Raw genomic sequence first — 24,860 nt, forward strand, 5'->3', positions numbered from 1 at the left:
ACGATACATAGTACTTGTTTGTTTATTTTATTAAAATACATATTATATTTTGTATTGAAAACTCCTGTCAACTGCATCTATAGAAATAAAATTAGGTCAATATGATAATACTGCTAAAATGAAATATGTCCAAAAAATCCAGCCTGGCCACCTCTGACATACACGAACTGTCGCTTTTAGTGAAAATGCAAACAGTCAAAATCTATCTTCAAATTGACGCACCAGGTGTCACATTAAACTTTTAGCTAACAAAACTTTTGTGTCGTTATAACCTTTGAGATGTCAAAAAGTCTTTGGCAATTCGTCTGTTTTAGTGGTTTTTTTTAGTGATTAGATCATTTTTTGTTTACACATTTATCAGCGGTAGCCAAATTGCGCCTCTTTGGTATATTTAATGCGACTCCTGGCCATTATCAAATAATTCAAAACTCCACAGATTAATATCCCAACGTTAGGCAACAGAACGGGGTATTACTGAAATCAGTAAAGATTTTTACCTATTAAACCGATTTAGTAGTACCCAAAGAATCAACTGGTGGTGTCTATATCAAGAATGCATTAGATTAAATATTGAACAATGTTGGTGGGTCCCTAAACAAACTTATAAGTATAGCAATTAATGAAGCACCTTCAATGCTAGGTAAAAATTGATGTAGGTCTCATTGATCTCTTCAAAGTGATGCTAGATTTCCGCAGTTTATACTTCTTCATTTACATACATAATTTGGTAGCTAAATATTTCAAATTTGTTGATGCCGTTAATACGGTTCTACAGATTGTAAATTACATTCGAACAAATGCAAAGAATCATCGCCAGTTTAAAAATTTCCTTGAAGAGTTAGATTATAAAGATTTTCCAAATGATGTATGTTTTATTGCCTTTGATGGTGGTAATATACTTATGTACAAGGTACTTAATCGATTTGTTTAATTACTAGAGCCACTTGTAAAATTTCTTTGAGAAAAGGACAAATCGTACCTACAACTCGAAGATAATAAATGGTTACTAGATTTAATGTTCCTGACTGACTATATGCAACATTTTAATTGAGCACTACAAGAAAAATTTTTTTTTCTGATCTGATTCAAACAATATTCATCTTTTAGTAAAAGAAGTTAATGAAAAATTTTATCATTTTCCTCTTCAAAAAATCAGATCTCTTGAGATCTGAAAGATATCGAGGGAAGTTAAAAGAGTTATGGCAGATAATTTGTTGTTTAAATAATCTGCATCCGTACAAAATATATATGAAATAAGGTACATATTAGATACAAATTTTATAGTTTATCATTGTTTATCATTCCACAGAAGCTCGTAGTGACGTGAAGTTTGGCCACCTTAGTTATACATGTATAAGGGATAACACATAACGATCGAATGAAAATAGTTGCGCTCGTCGCTGTCTTTCAAAGACTCGATATATTATATAGAATATTCTCAGAAACGAAATATTTGTCTTTCGTAAGATCTATCGTAACATCTTTAGCTATGATAAATGTCGTAGCCAGACCTTTATAAGAGATTCGTATACATTAATTCAATAATGTTAATAATTTGAGTCTTATCTATTCGGTTATTTTAGTCGATTGTTGAAACAGTTCAATACAAATATTGACATCTGCAAATTTTCTTTTTCTTCCACATATGTATGCAATAGGAAACCAATATACTTACTATACTTAATACCAACATAATTAAAATATTCGTCCTCTCACTGAGCACTCCATTGAATGTATGGCTGTAAAAAAAAAACGTGATTAGTTATCTTTTTAACCACACAATGCGAGACCAAACAGTTTATTCAACAATGTGTTACAGTCCATGTATCCTACCTAGTATCTTTTCATGTTTCAAATAATTAAACATATACTTCCTGTAGTGGTTTTAATATAGTATGAATATCAAAGTGACATAGTCAAAAGTTTAAAATCGATAATATTGACGTTTTCTGTTGTGATTCTAATATGCTAACACGCAATATTCCAAATTATTGATTATTTTCGGCACGTTGCTTTTTCGACAGTCGTACGTCATGTGTGACGTCGTGTCGTAATTTCACTTTCGTTTGTTGACTTTCGACAAGATTTCACATTTTCCAAGGAGAAAATTCAAATCATTTTGCACTCGTCAAGTCGTCAAAACATCCGCATCTGACCATCTTAAGCACTCGGTGATTCGAATCGTCTACTTTTTTATTAGTATGTTGAGTGAATTCGAGCACTGCTGATAATACGGCTTTCTATGCGGAAACGTTGAATTGAATAGCAATCATATTGCACATAGAGCGGATGTTATATTTTATCTATTATACTATTTATATTGTTTTTGATTTCAATTGAATTGCAATTTCGAAAGTTTTCATTTATGTCGGCTTTGTGTAATAAACGCAGTTATATATATATATATATATATATATATATATATATATATATATATATATATATATATATATATACAGCTATGTGCACGTCTAGGACAATTTCTGCAATTCATTTAAAACAAGCAGTTACAAGTCTATGTGTTTATTACAATTTGAAATTGTTTTGTGTGTAGTTAAAAGTTTTCTTGCAGTTTCATTGAAGCCGGGCTGAGTTTATTATTTCCGAGTTATAATTTGCATTTCGCAGTAGCCGGTGATATATTTAGAGTTTGTCGTTGTACATTATACGTATGTAAGCATAAATATTTTTCTGAATGAGATCTAAATTTGTACGCGAACTATTTTTGAAGTCGACTGCTGCGATCTGTGAGCGAATTCGCAACTCGGCTCAACAATAGATTATTCACTATTCGTGAATGGTAGGTTGACTTCCTGAAAACGATAAGACACGAATAATATTACAGAGAGGTCGAACGACGCATTGGGAAAATGAATTCGAATGGGAAAACGGTCGTAGAAATATAAACGCGGTCGTCAGAGTCAAGTGCACGTGCCGTTCGTTGGGAAACCTTGGCCCAGAGATACGTGGGCAAGGGCTGGGACTAGTGCCCATCGTGCACGTTCCACATTTCGCGTATGTGACGACACCGGAAGTCGTTGAACTCATTTACATACGAATTGGATGTTTGTACGCCTCTGGCTTCCGCGGGCTGCCATTTGTCGTCCTCGTTTTTCCTCAGTCGGGATGGCGGAAAAATCCGGGCAAAAACCGCTGGAAAGTGGACCAGAGAGAAAAGACCTTGCTCGCTGTCCGATCGAAGTTTAATTTCGTCGGACATTTCTCCAGGAATTATTGATTTGGACGTGTTTGTCGAAGCTTCCGTATGAATCTCTAATTGAAGTTTATTGTTAATACAAAATTAATTTTAAAAAGTCGAACGTCTGCTATACAAATCTATTACATTCAAATATGGGGAGGGGAAATGGAAGAAGAGAGGTTTATGGTAAAAACACGCTAAAAAGTGCAGCACTGGATGCGTAGGTATACGCCAGCTGTGCTAGGAGTGTCTTCATAGTTCATTCGTACGATCTTATTATTTCGAAAATTTTCTCCAAATATGGGAATCACCGTTATCGATCATAATCAAGGGTGACTTGTCCTAAGGAGCGCTGCTGTGGAGAAGCTTCAATCAAAATTTACAAATTTATATAAATATACTAGCCTTAAAATAGACGAAAATCACAAAAAAAAAAACATTTTCAAGAAGCTATGCGTATTCTACACTGATGAAGTATGTGGTAGGACAATTGGAAATACATACATATGTACATATGTACAACTGTTCCCACCGAGCCTAGTGCATCAACGAGCTATTTCTAGAATGCGTTTTTTTTTTCGGCTTTTATTGAAAAAATCTCCAAATTAAATGTTCTATAAAAACCAAAGTATTCTCGTCACGTGAAACAGGTATATTTTCATACAAAAGTTAATATACATACATAAATATGTAGATCAGCGTTCCACAATTATGATTTTTTACGATTGGTTCCGAAGATCTCTGATCCTTCTTCTGTTATCTCTATTGCATTGCGTTTTTTTACGTTTTAATTTTTGGGACTAATGAAATCTCAATGTAATTGTTCACCTGTTTCCACTAATCACTATCAAACCTAGTCAATACAATAATAAAATATCACCAATAATACTCAAGGAGGGATGCGACGGTACAGATTTGATATCTAATAAAAAGCACGTGCCTTGTACCTCTGTGTGTGTTTTCACCTTTATTTTCGTAAAATGTTTCAGTTTGATGCTGACGTCATCATCAAAATACTTGTTATTTTTTAATTTTTAATCTAAAAACCCAAACCAATTGTTAAAAATTACATTTCTACGTATTTATATATTGCCAAAAATACCTTGAAACATTTCTACATATGTATGTACATACCCCTGAGAGATTTACAGTCCCTCGATTAATTAGTTCTGGCCTATCGTACGTTCAATAAAAGCAAACCTTTAAGAGCCTATACAAACATTTTATGATATATGTATGTATTTGTATTATATATTTTCAATTCAAACTAGTTCAGATTTCATGGAAGCAAATCCTTCAATTTTGCGTGATTTATTTATTTCGATTTGTGTAATTTACGTCTAAATGGATATTCCCATTATTTACTGTAATAATATATTTGATTTCAAACAAACGTGAATTATTGTACAATGTCTTTTCGGCAAACATCCAAAGCGTTTCAATTCGGATTTTGCGGTCTTAAAGGACTACTTTATTTCGGATCAATAAGAGCGGCCGGTAAAACTATTGTGGTCGAAATTTGAAATATCCAGAACTTTCGCAATTTTGTATATATCGTTCGATCACGCACCGTCGTTATTTTCGTTCGGCTTTATTGTCCAACCTTAAATTGCACGAAGTTTTCCACATACTGAAGCAACAAGTAAGAGCAGATCTCCCGCACCACAATAGATCATAGATTTTTTTCAAATAGAAAGACATAGTATTCTACATACTTTTACTAAACTAAATTAAAGCGTATCTCATTGGTTAAGCAATTTCTTACCAGTAGATGGGTCAAATTTAGATCAAAATTCATTCGATTATTACGTTTATTTCTTGAGCTGCTTTCAATACCTGGATGGTTATAAAATCCAGATAATCTTCTATTTGGCGGTTGTTTTACCTTACAATTATTATCGATAAGGTTGCATACGAAAGAGGCATCGTAAAAATTCAACCAAAAACATAATCCGTTGAATTACCTGGCGTCGCTCGAACGGGTGAAATTGCACATTGATGGGTTTCAAAAACCAGATATGATTAAGTACTGTGAGGTGGTACAGAAAATTTGGTAGTTTTGCATACATATATACATATATTTGCATAGCAGTAAAATTACATGGCAAATACACTTTCTCGTGCGTTTTAATATGGCAGCCCTTCGATACATGAATCTGAGCTCTTTTGTACCTTGGGTTTGGGTACTTTGAGATAGTATACCGAATTTGGAAATCTTAAGTCAAAATGCTTTCAAACATTCATTTTTATTTATTTCGGGCTAATTTTCGCTGTTTTTTAATAAAAATGCCATTTTGCATTAAGAAAAATATTTTCGATGTGTTTTGCCGCTGATTAGGCATGGATGTGAAACTTGAGCATTGAACGCTAAATACAAAGTCCAGTGCACTCAAAGAAGTTTGTAACTCTGTATGCTCGGCATAATGAGGAGAGTTAGGAAACGGAATACGTGGGTGAGTTGTCTGACAAGGGTAGTTGATATAGTGTAGAGATTGAAATGGCAATGGGTGGGTCACGTAGCTAAAATAATGAGCGAAATGTAGACAAAAGAAGTGTTGGAATTGTATCTTATAAAATGTAAAAGGTTGAAAGGAAGGCCGCAAGGAAGATGGGTGGATGAAATTAGAATAAAAAAATGCGTGCGGTGAGATGGATGAGAGTTGCGCACAACAGAGACGAATTTAAACGTGTTGGAGAGGGCCTCATTCAACAGTGGATGGTGAATGGCTGTAAATGATGATGATGATGATATGTGTATGTAGATTTTCAAATATTTTCCGCTTCAGAGAGCAAACGATAAACCACTGAAGACACAAACCTTTCTCAAGACAATTTCCCTGCATGTTAAATAGTACTTATGTACGTGCATGGCGAAGTCCGCTACGCTTAGAATCAATAAAAATTCTACTTTTGATAAGAAAAAAATGAACCAAATCTTGCGAAAAGGTCGTCGACGACGGATTTACAATCGATTCATCGCTAGAGCACTTAACCTACTTGGATTCGCTCTCATTCTTTTCTACGACCACGCAAAATATGTAGTACTGTACATATACTCCTCACGATAAAGTCCCACTTTCGGATCGTGCACCTTTCCCGAAATCGGCCCGCGGTGATGATGATGAAGATTGCGCATTCGATCTAGATACGGCTTCTGCGCCACCGAAAATATATAGATATGACTACCGCAAGGCAAAGAAGTGTTTCTCCTCAAATATTTATTCGAGCCTAAGCCGCGCGATGGTCGGAAATAAATTGGTTTGTTTGAATGTGACGTTGGTCGAGGCCGAGCTTCGTTGCCAATTCTACTATCGATTTTCCAGTACCTTTAATGAAAAATAATGACCATAATGGTCGAGTCACATCGACGAACGTGTGTGTTATACATATGTATGTATGTATGTATGCGCAGGTGAAGTGTTGCATAATGCACTGGTACATAAATATTACACATCCGTGCTCGACGTATACATATTGATAAGTTCGTGTCATTAACCGATTTAAAGACCGTTCTTAATTTATGCGCGTTAGGTAATAAAGATAGCGTGAAGTTTTTATTTTAATCTTATAAATTTTTGAAGTGTATAAATATATTCTGTTTATCTTTATTTCGGTCTATATTTAGTTCGACCGCTGAAATTAATGAGTGCTTTTATTGATGTTATCATCGCTCAAAGTTTTATCTCTCTCTCCCCGATGTTTCCAATTTTACTAAGATGTTTGGGTGTATGAATATTTTGATCAATATTAGGTATCGAATATTACTTAGGTGCGGTTTTTGCTCGCAATTTTTCCAGCCAAAGAGAACATTTTAATTTTTCGTTTATACTTTGCCCTTAAAAAAACATTTAATGGTATTTTTTGGTTTCGTTAATAAAAAGTTCGTATATAAAAAAATAGTTCATCTATTGTATACCTATGTGTATATTATATGTGGGTAATTTACATATATAAATAATATGTCGTTGTCAGACTTATTGTATCTCTTGATATTTTATTTTTTAAATTTTCATTAAAATGAATCTGTGGCGAATAAAATAAGGGATCTGACAAATAAAAATAAGAAAATGCTATCAATACCATTACGGATTATTTGGAATTAATGGTTTTCATTTACACAAAATTCCCAAAAAGCGAATTTTCATTCTAAAGTATAATGTTTATGTACATATATAATCTTAAGGTTATACGTATTTACTGGTGACAATTTTAAATAACGAAACTTGTTTGAGAAAAGCGAAAAATTTTAAACGTTTTACTATTGAATTTTTAATATTATTGAATTGTTCATTCATGCTGTTTTATGTATTTATGAGTTTCCTAATCATTCATAAATTTTAACTATCGTATGAAATTAATTCAGGTGAAATTTGGTTTTATTTAAGCTAGGTTTCGATTAAAAAATGCTAAAAGCTATCACTATTCATTGGATTTTAATCGGAAAAGTATTCTATTGGGGCGGGCAACACATTATATAAATTAAATAATATCTAAAAACCAGCGGAAATATAGTTTTTATATAAACAACGTTATCTCTAAGGTGCAGCAGTTTTGAATGTACCGCGTAGTGGTTTACTAAGGGTTGGATTTCGACCAGAGCAGTATCATTTTGGGGTGGGACCACTTGAAAATGGGCCGTATAATAAAACATGTAATTAAATAATATCTTAAATCTAACGGAAATATAGCAAACAACGTTTTTTTCTTGCACTATCAACAAGTATCGATCACTCTAAGCTGCAGCAGTTTTGAATGTGACGCCTAGTGATTACTAAGGGTCGAATTTTGAACAGGGTAGAATCTTTTTGTGGCGGGGAAAGCTACAAATAGGCCGTTTTAATAACAGATTATATAAAATGATGGTAACTATATTTTTTTGATTAGTCGGAGGGAGAATTTTGGTTCTGACGGTATATAAAAAATATTCAACGCTAATGTTACAGTAGATGTCCATTGAGTTGGTACTAATAATTATAATCAATATATCGCTCACTTCTTATTTAAAAAAAACATTCAAATGTTATAGACTATAATAAAATCATTCCTTGAAAAATATAAAGTTATTTAAAATTATTATAAAGTTATAAAGAAAAAATTATAAAGTTAGTTAGTTGAAGCCTAGTTCGACTGAAGTGAACATTTTTTCAATCGTGATATAATGATCATCCGATCATCCGATGTATATTATCTGTATTTGCTAAACTTATAATTTATATCGTATGTAAGAAAATATTGCACAATCGAGCAAATAAAAAAAAGTTAGTTTGTATAAACAAATTATAAATTTTATAAATTGGATTCGTTTATACATATACATATGTATGATGTGTCGCCGTTCCCTACCGTGCATTCAACATTTGATTGCAACGATGCAACTTTAAAATATCTTTTCACCCACCCACCCACACGTCACTTGATATGCAACGTTTGACGTCATAGCATTAAACGTCTATAATATTTGCATAGAATTGCACACATTCAATTTGTACGCTTGACCGTGAACGTGCATTTCACGGACATATTTAATGAGATTTGTACATATTAATACGACATTGATACGCTCATACATTATTAACGAGTATTAAGGCAGTATCGTAGCGACTATAAATAATCCCACAAAAAAGTTTTTCAAACAACTTAAAACGTACGTAATGTGACACCTATGACTGTATATATTTTTATTCACAATTTATACGCTATGTTTAGGATACGTTTTAGATATTTTCTAATAGTTAGTGATCCAGTGGTTGTTATATATTTGACGCATTTTTTATGGTTTTTAAATATATATAATATAATCATTATTTATATTTATGTATAATATTTTACATGTAAGATATGGTTGCATCTTCAGTATAAGCGCATTAAAATTGATAGAGAGCGCGTCTTTGGAAAAGCTTCTTGAAAAGGTGATTCGTTTAAGATCGCGCAAATTGATTTGACCTTTGAAATTTGCGATCCTCTTCGAAGGCATTAATATTCAACTGAAAATTTTAACCAAAAGCTTTCTTTGGGCATTGCGGCGTGCATTTAGTTGTACATATAACGAAGAGTTCAGAAATTTAGACGGTTTCTCTCGCAATTGTTCCGGAAAATGGTTAATTTTACTTTCAATTAACATGTTTAATTAAACGTCCAGTCGGTGGAGCTTTTACAACCTGAGTTGGTACGCACATATATATGTATAATGTATATATACACTCGAGCGAATTATTTGCGATACGCTCTGTTGATCGACGTAGAATTTTCCTCCCCGTTTCATCATCCACGCGTTGAAATGCGTAAAATTTTATGTTAATTGCCTTCTTTATGATGTTGATAATTAACTTGCGGGCCAGACGTATCGTTTCTCATAATTAGGTATAATATATTTCATGGTGTATAGTAAAATGCAGATGTCGTGTTTTAAGTGTTAAATGACTTAAAAATTTGTATGGGATTTGAAATAACTTCGAGACACGCATTTGAAATTGAATTTCGTGACCGGAAAAACTTAGTGTTACAATACTTCTACCGATTAGTGAAAGTAATTATTTTTCGTTTATGCGCGTGCAAATATTAAATGTTTTATTCATATTTGATTTGCGTTTGATATCTAAATTTGTTGGTTGTTTGGAAAATAATAATTACTCTTAGAGTTAATTATTGTATTCTTTCATAGTAAGGAAAAACAATAGTTAGTACTTTGATATATCAAATGTAAGATTTAAATTTTTAATATAATATTTACGCTTGTCAAGTGAGAAGTGACTTAGATTATACAACGATTATTCTAGATTTTTAATTTGAACTGCGACCTCTTAATCAACATAAATTAATTGAATTTTAAACTTTGCAATGGTACAAATGCCACAAAATTATAATCTTAATTTACTCCAAACTCATGAAACGACTTTGATCAAACTTTGGACTATGTTATGAATGTTTTTATGTACATTCCAGTGCCTATATTTATGTAGTTTTTCTATGATTAATGTATCAATTTTATTATTTGCAGGTCATGGAAACCAAAAACATGATATACATAGTATCAGAATATGCCAGTCAAGGAGAAATCTTTGGTAAGTTCATTTTTTCATTTAACTGTAAGTTTAGCGAACTTCATGTTAAAGTAACAATTATTGACCCTGACGTGGTTGTATTCATCTCTTGCTAATTTTCATGGTTTTTCTTAGTTTTTCTTTAATCCTTCATCTGTTACGCAAAGCTTTCCGTCATTCGGTCGACTTATACGGCTTATCTCCGTTCTGTTTATGCGGATTACACCAACAATGGGGCAGTTGTGGAACCTTGACAGTGGGTGGAGGGAACTATCCGTGACCCGTACCACCAACCCACACTCTTGGATAGCTCTGACGTCATACGATCGCGTGCATGGGGTGGGTAGGGGGTCGGGTGGGTTGCTCTCGTCTACGGGGGGTGGCACGCGTCGCGAATTTTCCGAGACGCGCGTCATAGGATCGTCGCTTTGATAGACTTAAAATGCACACGAAAGCCCTTCAGAGCGTTCCAGATAAGCTTTTATCATTTATTTGCATATTACCCACTCACCTGTGAGAAAATTTCCCACTATACTGATATATAATAGATGAAATCTTTAATAAGGCAAAATCACTATTATTTTTAGTAGATTTAAAGGTTTTGGGTTAATATCAAAGTCGAATGTTTCTGTAGCTATTAGCGAGACTTTGATTTAAATAATAAGTTGAAGCCTTTTATCGGAGTTTTTCCATTGTATCTATAATACGCACGTACATTTATTTACGTAATAAAATAACCTTGATTGATGAAAAGGTTTCATATTAAAATTGGCATCATTGTTCGTTCTTATTGATTATATATATATATATATTTTTACACAAATCTACAATTATATAAATACTGGAATTAAATATTTATATACCCCCATGTACACATGTACGTCACAAGAATGCAAAACCATTCATATTTATAGAGTCATTGGCGCCACAATTCTCATGATATTTTTATATCGTTATGTCAATTCAGTATTTGACTGATAATAAGTGCTCCAGATAGAATAATCAAAATATATATAATAGATTTTGATCTTTTTCATAAATTAATATACGAATAGTATTAATTTTCTCGGTATCATATATACATACATATGTATTATTTTTGTTAACCCTTTATTATAATGAAGTATTTGGTTGTTAAATTCTTTGTACGTATTTATACATTAATTTCGAGTGGAATTTATTCGTTAGGCCAAGTTGAAGAATTTAAATGAATATTGACAGTTTATTTAACCACATATTCTGTCTATACATCCTACATATCTATATAAATCTGAGCTTTGTAAAATTTTCAATGGTTTTGTATGTTTGTAACTACACGAATTTTTCATTGGACGCATATACGTCAAAGGATTTGTAGGACTTCATTGTACAAGAAAGATCTCTTGCAGGATTGCTTCGAGCACATATGTATATGTATGTATGTACGAGGAAAAGCTTTTTGCTTGCGTCTTCTGCTCGAAATATTCCTTGCGGAGAGAGAGAAATCCTTGGAACCAGATTGCTCCTGGGGCAAAACAAACGACTCCGCGAACTTCCTCTTTTGATGTAGATATCTCGTTATCTGTCGTCGTTGAATTTCCTTTTGAAAAGAACCAAATTTCCATTACACTATGAAAATACTAATCCTATCACGAGATGAACGAAATGCACACCTACCTAAAACTTTATATAACAATTCTTGTATTTTGAATCACTTCTGGATCTATCTGGACTATCTGGAGTAATGAAATTGAAACCGAAATTCCTTTGGTTCCGTTTTTTAAATGTTTTTACTTTATCTATGTACGTAGTAACAATAGATGATGTTTTGTGATCTTGCGAAAATTCGAACTCGAGATTTTGACGAATTCAAACTCAGAATCGATCACTGATCACGTTTTCATGATCTAGAAAAAATGTCTGTGTGTTTTTGAACACCGTAGTCCTATCGAACTGAAACTTAGTATCGGTTACTGAAATGCTTATCGATACGTCGTAATTTAAAAAAAATTTTTTTTTTTTTAATACGTTAATTATTTCATGTGATTTTGAAGAAGGCACATTTTATCAACGGAAAAAAATTAACCAAACTTTATTTACGAAATCTAAGAGTCTCTATCTTAAAATAACAAGGACGATAGCTATCTTCTAAATAAAACTAAATTTTGTTAACTCACTTTAAAGTAAATTTGCTAACTAACGTCGTTTCCATTGAATAAGAGGCAAATTGTGGAAATTCAATCGCCAACTAATTTTAATTGTAATTACTTTCAAAGGTATCTTCGAGTTTTGTAACGATATTTACATACACACATATCTTTTTATTTCATTTCGAGTTTGTGTTATATAAAGCAGAGTTTTCAAATTAGCGTCAGAAGAAGCGTTGAAGTATGTCTTCTTCGCTTCAATATAATTTTCCCCGCTTCAAGTGTTTTAATTTGATTTTTTTGAATGTAAATAATTGGATTTTGTTGAAAAAAATCATTAAGCTATTTCAATTTCAAGAAAAACCTGTCTACTGAACATTTTGAAAGCCTCTGCATTTGGCGGGTAAATAAAGCGAGCCAGAGAAAATTTGTAAAACTCGAGCGTATTTTGCGCGTAAATTTTCACGGGTCTATAATTTTTCCGAGTCGATTCGCCACTCGTCAATATCTGCGATGGAGTTTTTTCAGTAACCTAGAGTGAAGTTCGAATTGAAACAAAAGTTTTAGTATGCGAAAGGCGTCTGGAAAACTTTCAGGTCCCTCTTTGCCATTAATCTTCATATAAACAAAGGGAAACTTGAACGCGGTCGTAAAAATGCAGACAGGAACCTTTTAAATATTTATCACACACTCAGGACTTTTTTCTCACGAGTCCACCGAAAAACATACATCCATACAAAATAGATATATGCTGTAATTTTGCGTGACGACAATATTTCGTGTCGCCTCTCAATAGGATGAACTTCGAGACGCTTTCCGAAATCTCGCACCCATTGCACAAACACGGCCTTGCGATTTGGCGGTACTAATCCTGAAGGTCTATAATGCCATGTCATTCAATATTGAATTCCTCGGGAAAATTTATTCGAAATCGCAGCTATAGTAGCGCGTTCCCTTTGACCTTTAAGTCCGCCTATAAAATGTTCCCAGTTCAATTTCGCTCCCCCAGTATTTCGTATATATGGTCCTTGTACATTTCGGCGTTATTACTTTGCGGTCTTCTCCTGATTTATGAAAGTGAAACGGGCTTAAACAACGCGACATACTATTATTATAAACTTTGTGCCAAATTTTAATTAGAATATATATATTGTCTTTGTATCAGGCATTAAATTTTTGGTTTAACAATGTTATAATAAGATTTTTCTTTAGCAAAAATAATTATTGGTAGTAAATCCACTTGTTATATGTACATAGATTGTAAAAAAGACTTAATTAATTATCCTTTGATTTAATTAGTTATTGCGTCAATTACTTAAAGCCTGTGATTGATTTTTTAATTTTGAAATTTATTTAATTATTTTACAAAATAAGATTTTACGAACAATATTATATACATAATATATAATATTAAAGTTAAATTTAATAGTGTTTGCAGCAAATTAACAACAACCGGTCGTTATCTGATTATATTAAACGCGTTTTCTGATCAACTGTCATTTATTGTTTTTTCATTATACTATGTACATAAAACCATCACCACTTTTCATGTAATTTTAAGAACGCTTAAATTTTTATCTTACAATCTCCTTATCCTTGAACTTTTGAATCATATTCCCCATGAGATATAAATAAAATTTATGCGCACGCTATACACAATAAACCGCAAGGATATGTACATATGTATGATAATTAATCATGCCGGAACCACGCCTTAATATTAAATTCTGCAAAGATCTGATCTCATGATTGCCTAATTTAGTTCAGAGACGGGTTTTGGAAAAGTTCGGGTTTAAGGGACGAGGGACTGCTATACAAAAATTTCTGTTTTTTGTATAAGATGATATGAATTCTTTTTTTTGTATAAGATGATATGATATGAATTCCAGGATCAAGGTTTCATATAAAAGTTTTTGATTTTTTTACCGGCTCGGAAACGCCGGTTAATATTATATATGAACTTTAATTGACTTTTGAGCTGTCAAAATCTTTTACATGTCAAAATTCCAAGTTTATTGGTGCTAAATAACACAAATGTAATAAAAAATAAGATAATAGTACAAAAATTTAATTTGTTAAATAAGATAACAGTAAAAAAATGTAAAACGTGAAGAAGTCTTAGAATAATTTCTTCGTATAACCAATTACACAGGTTTTTTACTCCAAATTGAATATTTTACAAATCAAATTCAATTTTTTTCATTTCAAATTAAATATTTTTTATTTCAAATTAAATATTTTTTATTCAAAATTAAATATTTTTCATTTCAAATTAAACATTACAAAAATGCTTGGGGTGTACGGACATGCATTAAAGGTAGGTAATATAATATGTATGTAATAATATAATACATACGTATGTTCCAACCAAGCTCTTATATTTGGTCCTACAAATAAATTATTTTTAGCCTACTTTACATTTTACATTTTCGTACTATTTTCTTATTTAACAAAATTTCATTTTTGTACTATTATCTCATTTTTTTTATTATTTAACACTTTTTTTCATTTTAATAATATTATTAATAATATTTTCGATATTATTAACCTATATGTACATCACATTTTTTTGATTAATGATATAACAAGTTTGTTCATATGATATTTTATTTTTATTTTTATTCTAATAATGCACCCGATGATATTTTGTCAGGCATATCACTAGTATACATATGTACTATAGGTATAATAACAAAATTGATTGGCTTTGTGTGTGACATTAACTTTTTTTACAAACACGTGTTGGCACTTTTACAGTTTTTGAGAATCCACCGAGAACGAAACTCATTAGACATCCTACGCCCACATATCATACACATATGAATACTGACCGATTCATTCACCCGAACGCTTTACCATTGATAAGACACATTTCCCGAGCGTATTGTTCAGCGGATAGATTTAGACGTCATTGTATTAGAATTTCGAATCGTTCCTTTTTCTGTCGCCATGTCGACGTTACAGATTCCATTGGAGGTGTCTCGCATACCACGAAACAATCGCTTCAACCGAAATACACCTCGCATCAAAGACCAGCTTCCCCGTCATTATCCACGTATTGTCTGAGCTGGAGTCTTCTTTTGTTCCAGACCACATCGCCAGGTACGGTCGCATGGCGGAGCAGGCGGCCAGGCGGAAGTTCTGGCAAATCCTCTCCGCTGTGGAGTACTGCCACGACCGCAGAATTGTGCATAGAGATCTCAAGGTATTTATCTATTTGTCCTGTCGTGTTCGCCAAATTACACACTAAGTCGTCGTGCACTATTTACCGCAGTGTTAGAATCTCGAAAGCAATGTGTACCGCTCGACGAAAGCGTGATTGATGAACGACATGAACCTATTATATGTACATACATAAATACACGCTATGCACGTCACAAAGTGATGCATTTGTGTACATATGTAAATCGCATTATAGTAATTGAAGCATTATGAAAATGCGAAACGGTTGTGAATATCAATAGTCGCCTTGTTTGACTTAAATATGGGTTGACGTCATATAACTACATATCTACTATGTGACGTCATTTAATTATAAAAGTAGTATATATTCACTAGCTATATATATGTTATATACACCATGTTCTGATATTTATTCTGAGAAACTATAAAAGAAAAATTGCTTCCACCTTATTAGTTCAATTTTTGATGATGACACTTAATATACATATATGTCTAAGTATGGATTTTAAATCTAATAAATTGATTAATCAATTCCCCAATTAAATTTTTAGACCAATTGTATCTTAATATATACTCATAATATGCTACTTAAGGTGATATACATACATACATACGTATAAGAAGACGTATGAAATTAGAATGGTGCGCATTTGGGCGAATGAATTTCGATTTCAAATTTAAAATGCCGAAGAAAAAGATCTTCGATCAATGCGTTCAGTGATGTGAAACTTGGACATTGAGCGCCATAATGTTACACAGAGTCTAATGCTCTCAAATAAGTATAAATCGCTGTACATATGCTCGGTACTACGAAAAAAAATAGGAAACGGAATACTTGGGTGGGAAGTATGACAAAGATAGTTGATATAGTGGAGATAGTGAAGATATTGAAATTAGAGTAAGCGGATCATGTAGCTAGAAGAATGGATGAAAGGTGGATAAAGGAAGTGCTGGAATGTTACCCGAGAGTATGTAAAATGGTGAAAGGAAAGCCACAAGAAATTATAAAGATGTGTGGGGCGAGACATTTACGCAAAACAGAGTAAATATATTGAAATGGCAATGGGTGGTTAACGTAGGTTGAAGAACGGACGGTATATGGATAAAATAACTATTCAAATGGTACCAGAGAGAATGTAAAAGGGTGCATGGAAGGCCACAGGGGAGACAAAAAAATGTGTGGGATGCGATGAATGAGAGTTGCCGAAAGTTCCATTTTGCATCAAGAAAAAAACATCTTTGATCTGGTTTGCCAGTGATGACGTATGGATGTGAAACTTAAGCATTGAAAGCCAAAATGTTATACAAAGTCCAATGCACTCAAAGAATATTTATGTAACTGTGTATACTCGGTGTAACGAGGAGATATAGGAAACGGAATACGTGGGTGAGAATTGTGACAATGGTAATTGATGAAGTAGAGAGAGTAAAGATGTTGAAATGGCAATGTGCGGGTTTCATAGCTATGTAGGTCGAAAGGTGGACAATAGAAGTACTGAAATAGCATCCAAGAATATGTAAAAGGGTGCAAGAAAGGCCACAGTGGAGATGGTTAGATGAAATCAGAAAAATGTGTGGGATGAGATGGATGAGAGTTGTGCAAAACAGAGACGAATAGAAGCCTGTTGGTAGTACATTATGATGATGATAAGTTTGGTACAACCACCTTGGGGTGAGCTCTAATTTTGACATAAATAATAAAAATAGCACGTATCTTTTATGCTTTACATATGTATATCGAATAAAAGTTGAGCTTTTAAGTGGTTTACTAAAATTCAATAATTTGAATGTGAAAATACGTACTATGTGATAATTTCGCACTCTGTACTTATAACTGGTTACACGATTTCCAAAGTGTTTTATAATAACCACAAATTATATTCGAAATTGGTGAGGGTAAGCGAAGCGTAATTACAATATGTAATTAAAGAGTAGTACACAAATGTTTTAGCACTTAATTGTAGACACGATTATAATACTGGTAACTAACGTGTACACGGCTTAGGCTTAAATTGTTTCATATTTAGACGTATTCTAACCATATTAAATTTGTGATTTTAGGCTGAAAACCTTCTCCTAGACGCAAATATGAATATTAAAATAGCCGATTTTGGATTTAGTAATTATTACGCAGCTGGGGAGTTGTTGGCCACGTGGTGCGGCTCCCCCCCTTACGCAGCTCCCGAAGTCTTCGAAGGCAAGAAATACACAGGCCCTGAGATCGACATTTGGGTATGTATTATATGTATGTATATCTAAGAGTTACGCAAACATCAGATCTGTCGTATTTATAAATATGTGTATAGATATTTATGTATATTTTTGGAACAATAGCGTGTCGTGGAAAGACGTCAATTCAATGCCACGCACATAAGAGTGGTTTATTTTAAGATATTGATATTTCTGCGAATATTTTTTTGTGTGATTTTTATGGCTAAAAATACATTTGTAATTTCAGAGTTTAGGTGTGGTGTTGTATGTGCTCGTGTGTGGAGCTTTGCCATTCGACGGATCGACTCTGCAAAGCCTTCGAGACAGAGTCCTCAGCGGTCGTTTCAGAATTCCATATTTCATGAGTTCTGGTGAGTGAGATTTCATTATCAATTTAGACTTTTTAATTAAAACGTAATCAACAACCCTTCAGTGCGAGTTTTTTTTTTTGCTTTATTTTGTAATGAATTGCGGCTCCTTTTAACCGGTCGTTAAAAGCCACTTAAAATTGAGCTCAATTGTCTGCGTAGCTGAGGTCGAAGATACGACTTTCATGAAGCGTTCGGAAGTGGATAATTAAACTCGCTAAAAGTGTGTCAAGACTTTTCACCCGTTCTCCAGCGATTTGCGACCTTGTGCAAAATACGAAACCATCAAAGACGTGTTTATCTTCTCGCTGCTCATCCATTGTTTGTGCAACCCTTTAGCTTTTGATTGATTTTTTTGGCGCGAATCGTGAGAAAATTTGCACAAACGTCTCCGGCAGGCGATCGCTGTTCAATTTGTCAACCGATTCACTTGTCTCGTGTTTGCTAATATTTACAAACACGAATGCGAAAATGGCGTGCTTGTAACGATCCGTTGGGGCAAACAGTCACCGTGCAAAATTCTGTGTTGCTTTGCGATTGCTTATTATACGTATATATAGCCCGTTCAAAATTCACAAATTCGACGCGTCCTTAGACGTCAATTGTTATTATTGTTTCGAGCGTTGAGAGGCGCGTGCGCAAAGGGTTAAACGAACGGGGTCGCACGTCATAGTCCGTGACCGTCAATTGGAAGAGCTGAAGCATAATCGAACGATTCATCCGTTGTATGATTTCATTTAAAATGATGGAAACCTTGCGAAATTGTCAGTGTAGATACAATCAATGAACATAAAAATGTAAACTCTTTCTGTTGTACATGTATTCGATGTCCTTGCGGTAGAAGTCGCATGCCGTTCGCGACATACATATTTCCATTTGAATCAATGATTAATTAATCACTTAATCTACATATAATATTAGCCCGGTTATAAATTTCTTCAAAATTGCCATTTCTTGTTAAACATGTCGTTACATATGTAAAAGTGAATTCGAGAGATTCGAATTCGAATTAGAATAGAGTGAATTATGTACACATGTATTTGCAACATTCGAGATATACATAACATACATACATTTGATCCGTTGTAATTGAAAGTGGCATAAGTCCAATTTTGTTAATTTCGAGAAATATCTCGCAATAAATGTATTGAAAAATACTTGTGGTCTGTAATACGTTTATTTTGCTTTTCCGAGATTCTGGACATATCGAATTAAAATAAGTGATAACAATTTATTAATTAAGTCAAATTAATATAGTGTTTTTGGCAATATAACGGCTCATATGTATATACATGGATTTTAAATATGCATACATAAGTTATATTACGTGGATTATATCTACACGTTATATTTCACATAAAAATTCCTCGAAATTTTAAAAAGAATTTCCCGCTTTGCATGTGTTTAGATTATATATACATATTCTCAGTATAGTGGTAGAAAGATTCAAGTCAAAAATCGATTTTTTCGAAAATCAAGAGGTTTGAAGCTTTTGTATTTTGTAACCTAAATCATTATTCATTTGACTTAACGTTTTCTGCCAGTATGCTAACAGTATGTATATATATGTATTTTCATGCGAATTTTCCAAGCTCTAATTTGATATGTAGTTCCCCAATTGAAATTCCCCATTCGCAATTATTTAAGAAAGGAATTCTCATTTTTTAAGAATAGATCTGAACATACTACATACAGTATATTATTAAAGTATTATCGTATATTATTGATATATACATATATGTGTAACAAATTATGAAGTTTTGTGTTTATGCGAAAATTCAACTTTGAGATTTTGAGTGTTTTGAGCTCGAGAATGATCACTGATCACGTTTTAAGAGTTCAGAATAAATGTGTATGTGTCTGTTTATTTTAGAAATAATTCGAACACTGCTAATCCTATCAAACTGAAACACAGTATGAGTACACTGACATGTTTATCGTTACGTTGTATTTATTTTTTTAATTTCAAGACCGAAAGTGATATCTTCCATTATACATAAATTATCTCCTAAACCGCTCAATGAATTGATCTGAATTTTTTTTAATGTAATAGATATGATGTATTTTTTACGCTTGTGTTTTAAACGTTTTTTTATCTCAATTGGAAGTAGTACTTTAATTTTAGAGAATCGATGTTTTTATTATTTTCTCTGAAACCTTTCGGCGTATTGAATTGAAATGTAATACTTATAAGTTTCAGCTTAATATCAAGTATGAAATAAATTTGAAGATCCGTCAATCGGTGTCAGTTTGTTACTTTATCTACACATGTACGTAGTTTTTCAGTGTAGTGATATATTTTGAGTCCCAGATTATTCATTTTAAATGAAATGTTTAAATAAAACTGTTCAGAGGTGTTTTTTTTATATCAAAATATTTACAATCGTTACTTTACGTAAGTTTTTCGCATAATAGTGTTAATTTACAGTGTGCCTAAATTTTAAATAACATGATTTTTCCGCTAACGAAAATCACACAACAAATATCAATCACCACTAAAATATATATGCAACGCGTCTGTTGTGAATTTTGTGGAATATAATGTTTTACTTTAAATATTGTATATATTCAAATTCTTCTACTGAATTTTGTTATACATAATATACGACTTTCATTAGAAAGTGGTCACGTTCATTTTTATAGTTTTACACTCGTACAAAAAATACTCGTAAAGTTGCGACTGTCAAAAAAATACTTTCATTACGCAAAACCAAATCCTTACAAACAGTGCAGAAATAACGTGACTCAAAATGGATTGTTTTGAAAAATCGTTTACGTAAACCGTTACGTAGCCCCGTTGTCGAATTGACTGAGCGCGAAACGATCGAAATAAATTGAATTTTACGAGCGAGTTTTCACGTGTCGCTTCATCCGTGTCTCTGGGAGTTTTCCCGACCTCGACGGCTTTTCAGGGTTACCGTGAAAAGCGCGCCGCGTGTGTTTGCTCTGGCGGTCGTGCGTCATTCGTTAATCTTTCAATGATGTTATCATCGTCGCTTGATAACTAACTCAAACACGCCGTTGTCATCAAATATTAGTTTCGCTGTTCGCATTATTTTTATCGTTCACGAATTCACGCCGTACCGTGCGTTCGCTACACCTGTTCTCGTCGCCTATAAATACGCGCACCTACACACATACTCGTATACAAACTTGCGCGCTGTAAAGGTTAAACGCGTTCCGATATGTGACAAGACGACGGGAATTTTATTTTAACCCTTTCTGTATGTGGGGACATTTCCTTCTGTCAAAGCGTATAGTACCTACTCTCTATATCTCCACGTACATATCATCATCACTGCTGGAAGGCCTCTCCAACAGGCTTCCACTCGTCTCTGTTTTGCGCAACTTTCATCCATTTCATCACACACATTTTTCTAATTTCGTCTACCCATCGTCCCTGCGGTCATACTTTTAACCTTTTGCATTCTCTCGGGTACCATTCTATCGCTTTTTTTTCACCTTTCGTCCATTCTTCTTGCCACGTGGCCCGCCCATTGGCTCACTCCATGGACCATATTCACTACCCTTGTCATATTTCTCACCCGCTGATCGGACTTGTATCAGGATTGTGTTCGGGATCCAGAATGATGAAATGAAATGCGTCCTTCTTTCTTTGTCTTACATTTATAAGGTGCGTGCCGACGGCTGCTGTGTGTATGAGTGGGTCTCGAGTGACTGATTTCACGTGTCTGTCTGACTGTGCGTGAGCATTGCAACTTATAGAGCATTACAGTGAATGGAGGGGGAAATAGGTCGTAACAGCTATGAACGCAAGTCTGTCCATCCGCGTATTCCGTTTCCTCTCTTTCCTCGTTATGCCCAGCACACAACATTCCATACTTCTTTGACAGTATGGAACGTTGTGTGCAGTAGCAACTTGACATTCATTGTCCAATTTTCACATTCATTCGTCATCACTGGCAAAACACATTGATCGAAGATTCTTTTTTTTCAGTCAAAATGACGTTTTTTTTATATATACATATGTATGTATATTTACTTGCAATTACAAGAGAGTTTTGACATGTTAGGAATGCTAAAAATGTAATTATTCAAATTTGATATTCGAAGAATGATTAACCAGTTGAGATTTCGAGGTTGAAATTCTTCACGTAAAAACAGTTGTACACATGTATTTGAGTAAATTTGTAAACACTCTCAATGATGCAAATGAAATAATGTAAAAGTGAATTAATCACTGTATAGATTTTATTTTAATTGAAAATTTTGTATAGAGTTTATTTTGACAATATTTTATTATATACATGGATATGGACTAGAGAGAAAGATAATTCTAGATGAATTCGAAATGTAGTTTTCGAGACGGATATTGCCCATACCGTGGACATTAACACGCACGAACATCTCCATCCTCAAAAAGCTGTCTCAGAGAGACTCTCCACCACCACATGTCAGAAAAGGGTTCTTTCCTACTTTGGGCTTTGGGCCAGGAAGAATGTGGGAATGCTAGAGGGAAGGCGAGCGAGAGGATGTTGTCTCAAGAGATGGTCTGACCAAATCATAGAACTGGTGGGATCATCCCTTCTTCAACTTTGCAAAGAACCGGGATGAGTGGAGGTGGATCGTTTCTCAAATTCAAAATGACATCAATGACCATCCCGCTCAGCTCTGAGCAAACGAGGAAGACGATATTATATATGTATGTAGGTATATCTACATATGTACATATGTACATGTGTATGTACACATGTATGTGTAAATGAGCATAGTTTTGTATAATCGGAATCTTTAGTATCATCTTTACTGACTTGAGCATCTTTAGTATCTTCAGGATTAATTTAGTTGTTTCTGATATGTATATATGAGCCGATATATTTGAAAGTGGCAAAAGTCCAATTTTCATTTCCAAAAACACCATTTGACTTAATTCTGTTCGACTTAATTCACAAATTGCTATCACTTATTTTAATTCGATATGTCCAAAATCTCGGAAAAGCAGAATAATTTTATTATAGGGCACCAATATTATTAAATATTCTTAAACGTAAAACATTATATTTAAAGTTTTGTGAAGTATTTCTCGAAATGCAGAAAAGTCGACTTATGTCACTTTCAAATATAACGGCTCATATGTACATATTTATCTGACATGTACATATATGTACATACCAGATTTCTATGAACTTGGATTTGTTTAATCTAAAATATGCTGATTTAGTTGAAGGTTTGTTTAATTTGAACTTGTAACATGCTCTATTATTGTATTTGTTTTATATTTGTGCTAATTTTGTTTTTTTATTATGTTTTATTTTATTTTCATTGTATCATTTTTTTCTTTTTTTTGTTTAGACTGACTAATTGAAATTACTCTGTAATGTCACTATGGAAAAATTGTAATAAATAAATATGTACATATTTATTTTTCTATCTATACACTGAGATTTTGTAATCTCGGCGTTTGTCGTTTTGTTATATCCATAATTGTTGTAGGAGGGAATTATGTTATATCAATTTACCCAAGTTAAACATTTGTATAGGTTTTCCTTGAAAAAGATTGAGATACATGATACACATTACACGAGTCAATTTATCAAAGATCGCTAAATTCCGGCAACGCCATTTAGCTTCTCACTTCCGTCGAGATCAAAGCGACCACAAAGTCCTTCGTTTCGAACAAGAGCCATTCGCCAGCAACCCAAAGAAATAAGATAAGGCTATGTAACTTTACCTTTATCTGCTAAATCCTCCGGTTTGGTTAACCGAATTTTGCTTTCGGATGTAACCTTGCCTGTCACCGAAAGGCCACTTAGCACTGAAACTCACGTTTAATCGGAATTCGTTTGAGATTGCATACCCCACTTCGGTCCATCCTCACACATTTCCGATTGCTTTGAACGTTTTAATTGAACGCGTGTGTATGATATGTACGCGCGCCACTTTTATCTTGAAAACTTGGTTCGGAGTTCAATGCTAATATCTGTCATTTCTTATTTTGAGAATTTTATCTTTTGTTCCGTATTTTGATGAATTTTCGAAGCGAACCGCACACGAAAGTGTCTCCAGTAATGTGTTTTGAAAAAAATGCGCTTCGACCGTAAAAATATATATGTATTTGGGTATTGTGTGGTGTTTTATGACGTTCTGGTTCGCACTGTACCTCTGGGAAATATTTCAAAGTAAAGTTACGTTTGATATGTGCTCGGTTATCGTATGAACATGCAATTCTCATGCGTGCCGAATTTACATGCTAGTACATGTGTACCTACACGTGTTTACCTTTCGCGTTCAAATTATCACGCTGTGAACTGCAGCGGCGATGTTTACGTTGACGATGATTTTATTTTATAATTAAATTGATTATTTTACGGTGACACGGTGAATTCTCGTCAATGGGTTGTTTGTTGTGGGAGGTGGGGTGAGATGGCGTATCATTGCCGTCACGGCGCTCATTAAATTTTACGGCACGATCATTATCTGGATCTACCATCCCGTGTTTTAATTCATTCGCCGTAAAATTAAAACGATCGTGCTTTATTACAATTAATTTTTATTAATAAATGTATATTTTTAAAACGTCTTTTCTTAGGAAAAGACTAAATATAAATATAATGACAAAATCGATAGTTGCTATTATCGTGTACACGTGTATCTGACAATGAATTTTGCTCGACTTCATTTTAGTTTTTTTTTTACCTAAAAATACATATGTACATACAGACATACGCTTTTCTATTGTCATACGAAAAAAAAATTCGAAAAGTAAAAAATG

The 24,860-nt window shown here is 33.4% G+C and overlaps 1 protein-coding gene across 1 annotated transcript in view; it reads left to right on the forward strand.

Annotated features, from left to right (window-relative positions):
• The window catches only part of Sik2 (Salt-inducible kinase 2), a 126,975-nt gene that overhangs the window by 50,291 nt on the left and 51,824 nt on the right, over positions 1 to 24,860 (forward strand). Inside the window, exons 3-6 of the mRNA XM_077430865.1 lie at positions 10,197 to 10,260; positions 15,455 to 15,570; positions 17,610 to 17,780; positions 18,007 to 18,130. Coding sequence (XP_077286991.1) covers positions 10,197 to 10,260; positions 15,455 to 15,570; positions 17,610 to 17,780; positions 18,007 to 18,130 — 475 coding nt within the window. The remainder of the gene's footprint in view (positions 1 to 10,196; positions 10,261 to 15,454; positions 15,571 to 17,609; positions 17,781 to 18,006; positions 18,131 to 24,860) is intronic.

This window comes from Arctopsyche grandis, chromosome 5, assembly GCF_051622035.1.
Source record: "Arctopsyche grandis isolate Sample6627 chromosome 5, ASM5162203v2, whole genome shotgun sequence".
Taxonomy (NCBI): Eukaryota; Metazoa; Arthropoda; class Insecta; order Trichoptera; family Hydropsychidae; genus Arctopsyche; species Arctopsyche grandis.